General features: G+C 34.1%; 1 protein-coding gene and 1 long non-coding RNA gene across 2 annotated transcripts; one reads left to right on the top strand and one right to left on the bottom strand.

The window, feature by feature from the left end:
* Positions 1 to 5,356: 5,356 nt before the first annotated feature.
* On the top strand, positions 5,357 to 6,341 carry LOC121220812 (uncharacterized). The gene is made up of 3 exons (XR_005917996.1): positions 5,357 to 5,421; positions 6,006 to 6,068; positions 6,168 to 6,341. It is a non-coding gene; the product is annotated as an uncharacterized lncRNA (long non-coding RNA).
* A 579-nt stretch (positions 6,342 to 6,920) lies between these two features.
* Positions 6,921 to 8,496, bottom strand: LOC121220811 ((S)-8-oxocitronellyl enol synthase). The gene has a single exon (XM_041100325.1). It carries the CDS (start codon positions 8,120 to 8,122, stop codon positions 6,980 to 6,982), a length of 1,143 nt encoding a protein of 380 aa, XP_040956259.1. The 5' UTR covers positions 8,123 to 8,496; the 3' UTR covers positions 6,921 to 6,979.
* Positions 8,497 to 16,624: the final 8,128 nt, after the last annotated feature.

The following is a 16,624-nucleotide window of genomic DNA, read 5'->3' as shown; positions in this document are numbered from 1 at the left end:
TATGCTTTTCATATCATATTTCCATTTAACATGTGCATTTCCATAACAAATCATCTTAAGTTCAATTCAACCTTGTCAGAACTTTACCCGTTAAATTTATTTGAAATATCAATGGATACACATGTAGTACACTCGAAGTGTACAAAATTGTAATATGCCAACTCATATTCAGGGGTACCCATTAGGGCACATAATTAGGAAGCACTCTCTCAAGCCATATACAGGATGCTCATGTGAGCCATGTAACAGGAAGATTATCTGGGCTATAATAGAAACTCATAAGAGTTTAAAACAGGAAGCTCATTGAGCTTAACAGGTAACTCCGAAGAGTTATTATTAGGGAGCTCCAAATAGCCATATAAAAGGAAGTTCAAGCGAACCATATCTTGAAGCTCGCAAAGAGTCTATATCAGGGCGCTCATAAAGAGCTGTAGTATGTCCACATTATTTGCAGGATCCATACCGATCATATAACAGGATGCTCACAAAGAGCTGCAGTATGACTCCAACACATGTAGGATCAATACCGACCGGGATGCTTGCAGGAACCATGTAACGGGAAGCTCGAGAGGGCTTATAAGTGGATGCTCGTAAGAGCTATGGTTTGTCTGCAATATATGCAGGAACACAACCAATATGGGAAATCCTGTATCCGTCGAATTTCATTTATTCAAATGGGGCTTAACTTTTATTGGGTATTATTGGATATGTGACTAATTTTCATACATAATACATTTATACAATTCACACATATACAACATTCAATTCAAGCATATTAATATACATAATTTAGTTACACGAACTTACCTCGATAATTTTTCGTGTTCGTATGCTACTACTACGATACTTTTTATTTTCCTCGATATAATTCTGAACTAGGTTTATGCGATCTATACGAGTAAATTTAACTCATTTTAATAAAATTCACATTCAATTTCATCCACTTCACATCCTAGGTAAAATTACCATTTTTCCCCTACAATTTTAATAAATGGCGATTTCATCCTTAGGCTGGAAAATGAATTCATGCAATTTAATCCTTATTCCAGTCTAACTGGATTTTCATATAACATTTACAGCCCATATAATTCATAAAATTCAAAAATTTTCATGAATTTTACATCTTTATAATTTAGTAGTAAATTATAATTTTATCAAGATTCACTTTACAAAAGTTGTTTATCTATCAACAACCTTTAATTTTCTACCATAAATTTCAAAATTTCAGCATACTCATCCATGGAAAACTTTTAATACTTTGATAACTTTACAAATTAATCCCCAAAATAGGTAGATTAGGTTACTACGATCTCGAAAATATAAAAATTACTAAAAACGAGACAAGAATGCTTACCCAATTAAGCCAATTTAGCTTGCTTGAACTCTTTTCTCTTAGCTAGGGTTTTCCATGAAAATAATTTGGGGAAAGATGATGAAAAAGATGATATTTTGTTATTTAATTTAATTAAAATTTTATTTAATTATCCTTTTCTTTTCTTAAATTTCTATAATTGAATCATCATAAATACCTACTAACTTCTCTTAATGGTCTATTTGCCTTATAAGGAACTCAAATTTTGAATTCCATAGATATTTAATCCTTCTAGCTATTAGAATTCAACTTTTGCATTTTATGCAATTTGATCATTTCTATAATTAAACATGAAATCGGTAAAATTTTCTTATTTAAATTTTCATACGTCTTTCCTATAATAATGCAGACCATTCATTATTATTAAAATAAATTTTCTTTCTAACTTGAATTTGTGGTCCCGAAACCACTGTTTCGATTTGATTGAAAACGGGCTGTTACAACTCTCCCCCTTAAAGAATTTTCGTCCTCGAAAATCTTACCATAAAGAGGTTCAGATATTGCTTTCTCATTGTTTCCTCTGGTTCCCAAGTAGCTTTTTCTATTCCATGTCGTTGCCAAAGAACTTTCACTAAAGCTACCTTTTTTATTTTTTAACTCTTTAGTTTCCCGAACAAGAATTTTGATCGGTTCTTCACTGTAAGTCATGTCAGGATGAATCTCAACTTATGTCGGAGAAATAATATGTGAAGGACCTGACTAATATTGTCGCAACATTGACACATGGAAAACATTATGAATTCTGTCAAGCTTTGGTGGTAATGCTAATCGGTACACAATACGTCCGGTTCTTTGATGATCTCATATGGCCCAATGAACCGTGAGCTTAGTTTTCTTTTACGACCAAACCGAAGAACTTTCTTCCAATGTGAAACATTCAGAAATACTTTGTCACCAACTTGGAACTCTATTTCTTTACGTTTTAAATCCGCATAGGATTTCTGACGGTCAGAAGCTGCTTTTAAATTGTCTCTAATCACTTTCACTTTTTCTTCAGTTTCACGAATTAGTTCAACTCCATGTATCTTTTTCTTACTGAGCTCTGTCCAATACAACAAAGTTCTACATTTACGACCATACAAAGCCTCGTACGATGCCATTTTAATACTGGACTGATAACTATTATTATATGCAAATTGAATTAAAGGAATATACTTTTCCTAGTTACCTTCGAATTCCAGCACACAACACTGAAGCATATCTTTTAAAATCTGTATCACACTTCCGATTGTCCATCAATCTGAGGATAGAATGCGATGCTAAAATGTAACTGTGTACCCAGAGCTTCTTGCAACTTATTCCAGAATCAAGATGTAAACCGAGGATCCTTGTCTGATATAATAGGGACCGGCACTCTATGCAGTCTGACAATCTCAGAAACATATAACTCTGTGAATATATATCCAGAGAGAAATCCATACGTGCCAAAATAAAGTGTACAGACTTCGTTAAATGATCAACTATTGCCCAAATAACATATTTCTTTTTTGAGGATATGGGTAATCCCGATACAAAGTCAATGATAACTTTTTCCCATTTCCATTCCGGTATTGTTACTGGCTATAATAATCCCAAAGGTACTTGATGTTTAGCTTTAACTTGCTGACATATCAAACATTTGGATACAAATTCAGAAATATCTTGTTTTATTCCCGGCCACCAATACATCTTTTTCAAATTATGTACATTTTGTTACTCTCGAATGAACAGATATAATACCATTATGAGCTTCGTTCAAAATTTTCTGTACAAATTTTGAATTCTTCGGTACACATATTCTGCCTTGAATAATAGACAATCGCCAAACCCAATCTAAAATTCTGAATCAGAAATTGACTCACATTGTACCATTTAGCTTGTAATTCATCATCAATTTTCTAAGCTTCACAAATTTGCTGTAGAATGTCGGTTTAGCTTTTAACTTAGCTATGATTGAACCATCATCAGATAACAACAATCAGGTATTCATTGCTCACAAAGCAAACAGAGACTTTTTGCTCAAAGCATCTACAATTACATTGGCTTTTCCCGGATGATAGTCGATAACCAAGTTATAATCTTTCAATAATTCAAGCCACCTATGCCGTCTCAAATTTAAATCCTTCTACGACATCAAATATTTTAAACTCTTGTGATCATGAATATGACACTTTTCAGCAAATAGATAGTATCACCAATTTTCAATACAAACTCAATGGTTGCCAACTCTAAATCATGTATCGGGTAATTCTTTTTATGTGGTTTAAGCTGTCTAGAAGCATAGGCTATTACTTTACCTTCTTGCATCAAAACACAACCCAAACCATTCAATGATGCATCGCTGTAAATTACAAATTCTTTACCCAATTCAGGCTGAACTAGAACTGGTGCTTCAGTCAATAAAGCTTTCAATCTGTCAAAACTCTGCTGACATTTATCAGACCATTCAAACTTTACATCTTTCTATAACAACCGTGTGATTGGGGAAGCTATCATCGAAAATTCTTTTACAAATCTCCGATAGTAACCAGCTAATCCCAGAAAACTTCTAACTTCAGATATATTTTTTGATTGTTTCCAACTAACAATTGCTGAAATTTTATTCGGATCCACTCTGATGCCTTCAGCAAATACTATATGCCCAACAAAACCAACTTCCCGAAGCCAAAATTCACATTTACTAAATTTGGCATATAATTGTTTCTCACACAGTGTTTGCAAAACAAATCTCAAATGATCAGCATGTTCATTTTCATCTCGGGAGTATACCAGAATGTCATCAATAAATACCACCACAAATCTATCCAAATACAGTTCGAAAATTATGTTCATCAAATCCATAAATACTGTAGGTGTATTGGTAAAGCCAAACAGCATCACAAGAAACTCATAGTGCTCGTACCTAGTTCTGAAGGCTGTCTTTGGCACATCTGAATCTTTCACCCGTAGTTGATAGTAACCGAAAAAAGATCAATCTTTGAAAACACAGTAGCACCTTTCAAATGATAGAACAAGTCATCAATACGAGGCAATTGATATTTATTCTTAATAGTGACTTTGTTGAGCTGCCGGCAATCAATGCATAATCTCAACGACCCATCTTTCTTTTTCACAAACAAAACTGGCGCACCCCAAGGTGAAGAACTAGGTCGAGTAAAAATTATGTCCGGTAGTTCTTGCAATTGAGCTTTCAAATCCTTTAATTCAGTAAGAGTCATTCTGTAATGTGCTATAAATGATAACACTTGTGAAACAGTGAGTATTCTGGTAAAAACGAAGTAAAAAATGGTTAACCAAATCGAAAGTTATGTGAATTTTGGATCAGGAAACTTAAGTTGTCAACTCGATAAACTATGTATTTACAAGCTTGTTATTAGTAGTTGATTTACTATATCTAGCTATATCAATTTCATTTTTATGACTTTTGAATGATTTAATTAGTACTTAAAATATTATGTTTCGAATTGAAAACTATTATTTCAATTATATGTTTAAATCGATAGTCAAGTTGGAATACTACTTCTTTTGAATCGATTGTTTATATGTTTAAATCTATTGTTACATAGCAAGTCTAATTTTGCTTCCCCCAAAGATTAACAACTTGACTCTGCCGCTGCCTGGAATTTGGTGACGAGACCAAGTCTTAGTTTTTAGGATTTTTCTTAGGATAGTCCTAGAACTTTAGATGATAGATGCATGTCTAGCCAACCTAGTTCAATTTGATTAGTGACAACTCTATTAAATTTGATTTGTAAGACATGTCTCGTGTCTAGCGTACACTTTAGGTCCCCATACTCTGTGTGTGGACATTATAACATTATATTTTTATTTATTATTCTGCTTTACGTCCACAAGTCACCCAAATATGTTTTTATTATTAAATATAACTTGAATCAAACTGAATAAACTCAATCGAATAACTTAATCTTTAGACATGTTCAAATTGCAACATTATAATTTTATACTGTTTTTGCTCTGATATTGTTTTCCTCTTCTTGTTTGAATAGCAAGGTGCAGGAGTTAATAAAATATCAAGAGTGGCAATAGAGACTTTGAGACCAAAGCTTAAGGTATTATATATATATATCATCACCTAATTAAAATTTTTAAAAAAATTTAAGGATCTTAGTGAGAACTTTCACAAATTTTGATAGATCTAATTAAAATTTTCAAAAATTTTAGAGATTTTATGAAAATTTGAAAAAAAATGAAATATAACTATAATTTTGAAAAACTTTGGAGAGTCTAACGAGGATCTGGCTCTATATATCATTAATATATATGATATATAGTTAAAGTTCGGACCGACTTTCGTACTAAAAAAAAAAGGTTCAGCCCGACTTGAAATATAATTCTCAAAATTTATCAAAACTAATTTATATTTATAAACAACCAATTTAAATCCATTTAAGCCGCTCATTATTTTTATTGATTTAAGTTTATTTAACATAATGAAACTTAAATCAACAAATATTTTTTATATTTTTTTCATCCACATCGTGAATATACAATAATTTTGTGTGTGTATATATATATGTATGTATTAACACAGACAAAAGAAAAAAGAAAACAATCCGCCTACATAAATAAACATATAATATATAAGATTGTATTTTATTTGAATTATGTAATATATAAAATTACATAATTGTAGAGAACACCACACCCTCAGTTACCTCCAAGAAGACCTGCTTGCACTTCTGGTGGAGATAACACTGTGAGTTATTGATAATTTATATGTATGCACATATTCTCTTTTCTTGAATGAGTTATTTTGGATACATGATCAATAACTTGTGATTGATTTTTGTTTCAGGTGCCGTAGATCTGAAGCAAATAATTTGATGATGTATGCTTTTTTATGGTGATGAAATTTGATACATTGCTATGATCACTACTATCTTTTAATAATAATAATAAATGTCTTCAATTTAAGGTTAAAATATTTGTTTCCATGGACAAAGTTAATTTATTATTTAATATTTAAAAATATGGTTGCCGATCGAGTCTTAGCTTAATTATTATGAGTACTATTGTCAACGTAGGAGGACGTGAGTTTGAGTATGTTGAAGCGCATTATCTTCCTATATATGAGTTGGAAGAGACAATGGGTAGTTCTAAACATTATGTCAAAAAAAAACCTATTATTGATCCCTTATCTGATTTTAACGGTAAACGTGATTAAAGGCGAAAATTGTTAAAGAAAAATTTAATTAAATTTTTTATTAATCACAAAATTCAATTGGATACAAATAAGATGACTTGAGTGCTTTTTTTCTTTTCTTTTCTTTTCTATCTCTTAATACCAATGCAATCAAGGATTTGATAATGATTAGATAAAATATGAAACAATCAAATAAACAAATATAAAAGTACAAAAAAATAAAGCTAGATTAATTAAATGTAAATATATACATATATTTTAGTACCAAGAATCTCATCCCTAAAACCTTCCCTCACAAGGATAGGTTTTGCATACCCATTTATATTATTTGCTTCTCTTTGACTTTGGTTTAAAATTGAAAATCAAATCAAATAGAGGAACACAACCCAATCACAATAAGAAGGATCAGGTAACAACCATATGATTTATTTCTAAAATATTTATGGAATACATGAACCACATGATTAAGGTATAATCTTCATGTCTCTCAATCTCTCAACCCACATGGGAATACTTTTGAGGGTATCTGCATACCCAAAGAACCCATAATCTCTACTCTTATTCATACTACAAACATGTTGAAACCCAAAATGTAACACGTTGTTAAGAGCTACTGCACATGTAATTTCCTCCAATTTCGTCTTGAACAATCCATGCATTTCCACTATTTCATCCCATACCTTGCTTTTCTCCTTCATCAGCTCAACAAAATCAAAGTTTTCCAACTCCACGGAAGGGATAAATTCGAGATCAAATATGTCGCACAATTTTTTCCATAAGCTTTTCCAAGTGAACATATCGCCGTTAGTGCAATTAAAGGCTTGGTTCTTGGCACTGGGAGTCACTGCGGCCCATATATGCTGCTTGGCGAGCACGCGTGCATCGGACATGTCGCAAAAATGCTCCCATGTGTACCGGCTACCTGGGTATCGAAACGGTAAACCCTCGTATCGACATATCAATGCGTACACTGCTAATGTAAGTAGCGCGTTGTACACGCTTCTCGACGACGTGCCTATTATGATCGACGAGCGGTGCACAGAGTAGGTCAATGATGGCGCGTATGACTCCAAAAGATCTTCTAGCGCGTAGTAAAAGTTGGGGTAAGGCAAGCGGGGCAAATCCTCCCTAAACGGTGGTTCATGGGGTTCGAGACCCTGGCCCGATTCTGTCGGATTATGGATCGGACCCATGTAGTGTTGGGTACCTGTCTGAACCGTGACATGGCTGAGCCTTGAACCCGTTCCGTTGCCGCCCGGGCCACTCTTTAAAACATCGAGAACGTTGGATAACATAGTTGCGTTAACTGTAACATTTACTTGTTCACTTTCACGAACTTGGATTGCCACCCAGAAAACATGGGTGACTTCGCCGGAGATTGGAGTGAGCGTATCAGCGGTGTTTCCGGCGTCGGTGGCATCAAAAGCGATGTATTTATCGAGGAGCGAGGAAGGGAACCAAGTTGGTATGGGACGTGAAGCAGAGCCATAAACTTTCCAAGGACCGCCGAGGGCATTGGGGCTCTTCAAGGCTTCAACTAGGCTCAACCCCGCCATGCCGGTGACGCCGACGATGAGTGCAACAAACGGTTGGTGGGAATTGGCCATATTGGGAGCTAAGAGAGATAGAGTTGGAACAGTGAAAACAAAGTGTGGATCAAGAGGCAACACGTATATGAGATAACAATAATTGCTAATAGACAAATTAGTGCTAATGGGTTAGGTCGTTGGGGCAAGATTCAGGTTAAATTAGAGTCAGTTCTTCCTTTCTTAAAATATATATATATATATTTGACTCCAAAAAGTCTTTTAAAAGAAAAATTATGAAGAATAAATTGTTTTTGGTCGAAATTTTTAGATTTTCAAAAACACTCCTGAAAAGGAGTTGAAAATGAGAAGCTAAATATTTTAACTTTTCCCCTCTGAAAAGCATTTTTGGTGCTTAATTACTTTTTCACCCCTCCAATAACATATTATTTTTCTTTTTTTTCTTGGTGCTTAATTACAATTGTGTTAAAATCATTAATTAAAAATAAAAAAATATTTTTTAAAATATTAATTACAAATATTTAATGGTTATATTTAAATATTTAAAATATAGTTTATATATTCCAATTAAATTTTATAAATAATTAATATTTATTAATTAAAAATATTTACAATTTATATTTTATATATTAAAATATTAACAACAAGTTATAATATTTTTTTATATTATTACTAAAATATAATAATATTAACTAATTTAAATATTATTTAAATACATATTTGTTACTTGATAATAACATGTCTAAAATGGACATTTTATTTCTCAAAAGCAGTTTTTGACAGCAATGCTAAACACTCAAATTTTAAACCAAACTTTTCAAAAGCACTTCTCAAAATCACTTTTCCACAGCACTTTTCAAAAGCAATGAAGAACTGGCCCTTAGTGCTAATGGGTTATGTCGGCGGGGCTAGATTCAAGTTAAATTAGTGCTAATCGGTTAGGTCGGGTGGGGTTAGATTCAGGTCAAGTATGATATTAACATAATTTATGTATATTTAAATTCGGTCTGGTCTGAAATATGAGTCTAAAAGTTTATCCAAATTCACTCGTAATTGTAAAAGATTAACTCAAACCCATTTTAGTCCCGCCTGTATTATTTTTTAAATTTAAAATATATATTTAATTTATTTTATTTTAATATTTATTAAAAGTGTATATTTTTTTATTTATTGAAAGTTTTTATATACTCATCTTAACATTATTTTAATGTTTATATTAAAATAGTATTATATATTTAGTATATGTTTATTTTTAATGTGTTCTAAATTACATAATATTTTAAAATAACATAATATAAAATATTATAAACTTAAAAACGGATTGGGTCAAGCTTGAGCCTTGAATGTTCAAGCCCGAGGTTGACTCATATTTTAAACGGATCTAATTTTTTTACATAAGCCTAATTTGTGGATTTAACATTTTTACCGAAACTCTTTCAAATTTCAGATGAACCTTCATACCTCAACATATCAACCTACCTATGTAATATATACCACACATTACTATCCCTTGTCGCGGTTAAACAATGACAGCAGGTAAGAAGAAATCAAAGAAAACAAATATATACTATTATTTATATTTGATTGAATTGTCGAAATGACTTTTATAAAGTAAGTAATTTGTATTATGAATATATTTTTGTTTTTTTATAATTGATACCAACATTGGCAGGTGAGTATGGAGACAGGATATCTGAAATTAATATATCATAACAGCAGGTATGCTATGCCAAAACAAATGCCTTCTCCTCTTTTCCTCTCTTGCTCTGTAGTACTTTAATTCCAGCTGTTCAATTCTTTTTTCTAGGTCATCAGGTGGTGTCATTGCATGAACATCTTTCCATCTTGATGTGTCTTAATGTATATCTCTTCATGCTGACGTGTCTTGAACTGCTTGGCTGCAAAACATTGGATACTCTTGTGACCACTCCTTTGGATCTGGTATGTTGGAGTGATATTCTCTCAAAGCTTCTTTTAACTGTTCTTGGTAAGGTGTCTGTGGATTTCTTTGGACATCCCATGGTGCTAGCAAGTTTCCTGAGGGCCCTATTTCTGAGGGAATAATTTTGTTAATCTGGCATAAGTATTTTTGCAAATCCTTAAGATCATAAGGATTTTCATGTACTTCTGAGAAATACATCTTGTGGATCCATGCACTAGGAAAGGCTCCTAGTTGTGTATCTAGTCCATTTTGCATGAAATATTGGGGCTTATAAAAGATAATCACTATCCATTGGACCCTTGTGTTCTTGAGGAATTCGAACATGATCATGTCAGCCCATTGTTCCAAAGGATAGAACCATTTGAAAAAGTTTGCCAGATTTTTCATTTCAGGACTAATCACATCTTGTATTGCCATCGTCAGGAAATGTTGGAGATCTGGAATAAAGAACTCAATTCCTATGTGGAATAGATGAGTTAAATACCAGAGCATCCATTTCAATTCTTCAGGAAATTTACCAAATTAGAACTTTAGTGGATTAATGAATGGATAATCAGGGTGAAGTCTTAAAGGTTTTAAGAATAATCCTCCAAAATCTCGAAAAACACTTAAGTGGTATGAAAGCATCATGTTCATGGCTTCTTTGTGAAAACGTTTTTCTAAGATTAAACTTAGAACTTCTCGAGGATGATCAGGATGAGAATTTGGTTGACAAGGAATGGAAAATGGTGAGGGTTGGTTTTGAGGATTTTTCTTTTTTCCTTTTCCTTTGGAGGATGAAGGTTGGAACATAAAAACTTCAATTGGTTTGGAAATGGTGATTTCAGGTAGTCTGGTAAGAATGTCAGCAAGAACATTGGCTTTTCCTTTTATGTGAATGACATTAAAGGAAAACTTGGAAAACCATTCATCCCATCTGAGAAGTTGGGGGTGAGGTACTTCTTTTTGTTTGAATTTCAGCATTTTGAGGAAGGAAGACATGTCCATTTCAATAAGGAAATGATATCCAAGTAAATGGAATTCAAATTTGGAAATACCTTTTTTGACTGCAAGGATTTCTTTGAAAGTGGAGTGATAATGAATTTCAGCATCAGTGAATCTTCCAAAGCAATGTACGTTTCTTGCTGGATTTCTCCCATGGTCAAGTTGAGAATATTTTTGTTTTGCCTGTAAATGTTTGATCAATGGAATTCCACCAGTCTTTTAACATTTCTGTGAACCGTGAACAAATTCAACCAGGACGTTATAATGGCTTTCTTCATTCAACTTTCTGGTTTCAAGCCATGCATGGAATTCTTGTAGCCTTTCTGGCCATCTGTTTGTTGGAATGTCATCAAGAGTAAAGATCATCTTCCCTGTCGAAACATGGGATGCAGATCTTACATTTGAAGGTTCTCCGGCTTCAGTGGTTTCTTCTTCTGACATTTCATCAATTTTGACATCTGGATGTGTTGTGGCCATTATTTCCGGGGTTTTTGAGTCTGTTTCTGCTTCAGAACAACTTGCTAATGTCTCTGAATCTTCTGAAACGGATTCTGAAGATTCTGATACCTCAACTGGGGATTCTGGAGATATTTCAGTTTCACTTAGAACAGATATCTTTGGGAGTATTTCTCTACCATAATCCCTTAAAAAGTTTGTCAAGGGATTTTTAGTAGACTGTTTCTCTTTTTGGACCATCAATGACTTTGATACCTGTTTAGGTGGAGATGGAAGAGGACTTTCCTGTTCATCTTCTTGTTTTTCTACTGGTCTTTTCCCCAGAGCTTTTTCTTTTTGTTTATTTTCTTCTATAAATTTCCTTTTTTCTTCCTCCTTTTGAGCCTTGATTTGTAAAAACAAATCATAAGTGCTTGGTTTTTTTTTCTCTTCTGGTGGAGGAAAATCTATCTTTACGTTTCTGGATGATCTTGGTTTATCTAACTGACTTATCAAGGAAAATAATTCAATACCATTTTTTGGTGGTTGAGGAGATGGTATTTTCCCCGCTTCTAGAGCTTTGATATGTTTATTGAGTCTCTGAATTTCTTTTTCTCGTTGGGCCATATGAGAAAAGAAATCTTGTCCTGGAGCAGCTGGTTCAGTTGTAACCTTTTTAAACCTTTTTTCAAAAAGCTTAATAAGATTCTTGATCATCTCAGAGTTTGCATCAGTTGTCTTTTCTATTTTTGATACTTTAGTATCTATCTGACTGACTTTCTGGTCTATCTTTTTTAATGCAGAATTTTGGGCCAATGTATTTTCTATCTGCCAATTCAAGGTGGCTTCCGCTGCTGCTATCTTCATTTGCTGGCCATCTGCACCTACTTGCAATTTTTAAGGAATCTTCGGAGCATGAAGATATTCTTTTCTTGAGAATTCTTCTAATGGTGGAAATTTTTGTTCACAAGAGGAAGTTGCCTCATACATTTAGACTTCTGGAATGTTTTGTATAGGGGCGCAATTTTCTCTTCTTCTTGAGTGCACGACTGCAATTGGTTGTGTTTTTGGACCCATCAATTAATTCTTTTATAACATGGCTGTTTAAAAGGCTTAGCCAACCATATTTGATTTGGGTCTTTCTTTGGTGGCGACGGTGGAGGTATATGGGGTTGATCCTGGATCTTAAGAGGCTGTGGTTTTGGTTTCCTTGCAGAATAATCTACAAGGTAAACATATTTACCATTGTCTTCTCCTAAGAGACCAATGTCTGGATCTCCGTTCATCCATCGCTTATAAAACTCTGTCTGAGTTGATTTTTTACGGTTTTTCTTCCTGCGATTCTTCTGGATTTCTTCATTTACATCCTCAAAGGCTGCGTTTTGACATCCATCGCATGAACAATTTATATCCCAAGGACAGTGTCCTGAGGGATCTTTGAAAATATACGAAGGCTTCCCATTGGGCTGGAAACTCTGTATGAGTGGTGCTTCTGGGCCAAGTTCTGGACTATCAGAGGGTATTGGTTGTAACATTATCTAAGTAGAAAAAATTGGAGGAGTCGGAAGTTACTTCAAATGGCTATGATCAAACTTGATCTCACTAGTTCCATCAACCCTAGTGATAATCTGACTTTTTGTGGAACGGATCAGCTGGTCATGTTGGTGGACCTGTTCATAGTTAGTTACCCATTTTTCTGGCAAAAGCTTTAGCAGCTCCTGCTTGGGTATCTGTTTTAGGACATGAACACAGTGTGGCGCTTCTCTTGTGTTTACAGAAATGAGAAGAGAATCTTCAGATCCTTGGTTTGATAATTTGAACGCACGATCTTGGACTCTGTACACTATCTGATAGTGAAGAGTCGCTGTAATTGCCGATTCAACCATCTCAGCTTCAATAATTTGGATCTGGACCTTTAGGGCATCCATCAGGTTGGGATCTTGTAAGGACATGGTAAAATTAGAAAACAGAGTTACCATGGCCATTCCTGAGCTTAGAATGGCGTCAACTATTCCGAGGCAGGTATCTTGATAATGCTTGTATGTGGAGTCTAAAAGAGAAATTCTGGATACAACAGGTTTCCCTGAAGTTCCATGATAGTTTAGAGCCAATCCAACTGTGCCAAAATGGATATGAGAGTATCCATGCTGACTCCATTCCTGAGGAAAATTTGGAGGAATTTCGAGAGTGACAAACTGTTCTTCTTGACCACCATAAATAAGATTCTTATCAAACTTAGATGACTGTACATGCTCACGAACATTTTTTCTGCTGGTAGTAATCAAAGATTTTATGCTTTTAATGGGAGAGAAAACATGCTTTTGGTATGTAGAATATGGATTTACAAGAGGCAAATCTGTGGCTTGAACTTTTTCTTCTTCAGTGAAGTACTCAACTTCATATTAAGAAGAAAATTTTCTAGCTGATTGGGATTTTAAAGGAAAACTAGGTAAAGACAAATGCGCTTTAGTGGTAGAAGTTTTAGGAGAATTCATTTCTGAAAAACACTCTCTTCCTTTCTGAATCTGGGTTTCTCATATGAAAGAAAATCTTGGAGTCGAGGCTTTAATACCAACGCTGGTAGGTGAGTATGGAGATGGGATATCTAAAATTAATAGATGATAACAGACGGTATGCTATGCCAAAACAAACGCCTTCTCCTCTTTGGCCACTTAAAAAGGCACTGCCTTTTAGCTGTTAATACCGTTAATTTAGACTACTTCTCCAAACTCATCTGAGCTTAGTATTCCTAGTCTAAGCTTAATTTCTAATGTGCAAGATCCATTGTATGACAAGCACAGAGCATACTCTTAAATTCACGGGAGATTTTCTTTCACAGATATGCCATACTCAGGCAGGAAGAGATCAGAGAGATTTAGCAAGACATAATTTTTTAAAAACATTCTGAATATTTTATTTCTCAAACTGGTTATATCTTACAACTGAGCTTCCCTGTTCCTTATATAGAGAAGGAAAGCTAGGTGAGCAGATAAGAAGGAATATGCTTTTCCTTTTAGTACAGTGACTCATCACACCTTTTCTAAAAGGAAAGTAAAATAATTTACATAAGGACAGAGCAGATAAAAAGGAATCTACTTTTAGTACAGTGACTCACCCTTAACTTTAAATAAAGACATATATCAGGACAAAACTCTTAGTCTTTAGTCAGTATCATAGTCTGTACTTATGTCGGAGGTGATATTCAATTTTTCTACTTTTGTATCCACATAATCGTCTTTTACCATTCACTTCTTCAAATAAGATAGCTCCCCAATACTTGTCACTGGCATCTGTTTGGAAAATTCATTTTCCTTTTGAAGGAATCTGCAAAGTTGGTAGATGGGCTAGCTTTTCTTTAAGGTTCTTGACTGCCAAGGTCTGCTTGTTTTTCCAACGAGGAGGATTCTTTTTTAACATTTTTCTTAAGGGATTTATAAATTTTGAGATCTTTGGGACAAAGTCTCTGAGATAGTTTACAATCCCTAAGAATTGCTGGACTTGTTTCTGGGAAAAGTTTCTAGCTGGAAACTTTTTTAATTCTTCTGCAATGCTTGGATGAGGCTGATACCTTCCTTCATTGATAATCATACCAAGGAATTCTATCTCTTTTTTGTTGACTTGCATTTTTCTTTCCGGAAGCATAATCCTATATTGTAGAATGATTTGCTTGAATTTTTCAAGAAGGATGGCATGACTTTCTTGATCTGGGCTGTACAGGAGAATGTCATCAATGTAGATCAAAGCATGGTCCACTATAGGCTGAAAATTTTTTATCATGGCCTTCTGAAACAATGAGAGGGCAGTTTTTAACCCAAAAGGCATAACTGTCCATTGGAAGTGCTTATTTGGGATACAAAATCTCGTCTTGGGCCTATCTTCTGGATTTATTCCCAATTGCCAAACTCCCACTTTTAGATCAAATTTGGAGAAAACTCAGACTTTTGCAAGGCTTGAGAATAATGAATTTTTGTTGGGCAAAGGAATTTTGTCATCTTGTAGGAAATGATTGAAAGGCTGATAATTGATTACCGGTCTTAACTTTACTTTGGCTTGTTTTGATATTTTATTGAAGTAAAATGCTTCACATGTCCACTGTGAATCTGAAGTTTCAATCAATACTTCATCTTGTAATTGTTGGCATTATTTTTCAGCTAGCTTCAAATGTTCTGGGTTCATACCCATGTAACTAGCTTTGGTCGGATTGATGTCTTCATTTTTCTTAAAAGGAAGTCTGATGAAGAATTCAAAATTTTTCCACAAAGGATTCTTGCATTTTTGAATGAATTCTGAATGAGATTCTGCACATGACTTCTCTTTTAATTCTTCCACGATCTCGTGGATCTTTTCAGAATGTATTGAAAATATTTTTGGAATAGGCACAAAATGTTTGAACATCTGTTTGTACCTTAATCCATCCGGTAAGATTCTTAATTGTTTGGCTTTAACGTAAAGATCAAAGCCAACAATTAGATCTTTTCCAGGAAGCTTTGATCTCAAAACTGTAGTAGTAACGGAACATGTTGGGACGAATTGAACTTTGATAGGTTTGCTCTTCAAATGTGTTGTGAGGACCTTATTTGCTGCTGAGCTAAAATGTCTAGTATGAGGCTCCCACCATCCTGATGGTAAAACATTTGGATTCATAATGGATTCTGCTGCGCCGGTATCAATGAAAGCAATTACAGTAATAGGCTTACTGTATTTGTCTAGGTAGATCGAGACAGTAATATGGGGCACCAATACTTCGGAGGTTGAAAGAATTTGAGAGTTTAATAGCAGAGAATAGAAGGGCGTTTGAGGCGACGTCTGAGGTTGTGTCATAAGTATCTCACTTGATGAAGATTCTGAATCGCTGTATTCTATGATTTGGATTGCACATACTGATTGATCATTAGGCTCATCATCGATAGAAAATAGGGATTCAATATCATCTTCTTCAGTGATTCTGATTCCTGAATTTTGCTGTATCTGTTGGATCATCTTGGCACCTTTCTAATTGTTTGGGCATGATTTTGCGAAATGACCCTTTTAACTGCAGATGTAACATCGAGTGGCTTTCGTTCCCTTGGAAAACAACTTCTTTTTCTTGAGATATCTCCATTTGTATCTTTTTCTGGGAGTCTTTGGAGAAAATCTCTTCATTTTTCTGAAGTGCTTCTTTTTCTTGGAATGACAATAACACGACTTGTCATGTCCACACT

The sequence above is a fragment of the Gossypium hirsutum genome, chromosome D09 (assembly GCF_007990345.1).
Source record: "Gossypium hirsutum isolate 1008001.06 chromosome D09, Gossypium_hirsutum_v2.1, whole genome shotgun sequence".
NCBI classification, from domain to species: Eukaryota; Viridiplantae; Streptophyta; class Magnoliopsida; order Malvales; family Malvaceae; genus Gossypium; species Gossypium hirsutum.
Note: the sequence above shows the minus strand (reverse complement) of the source record. Positions and strands in the feature narration are given on the sequence as shown.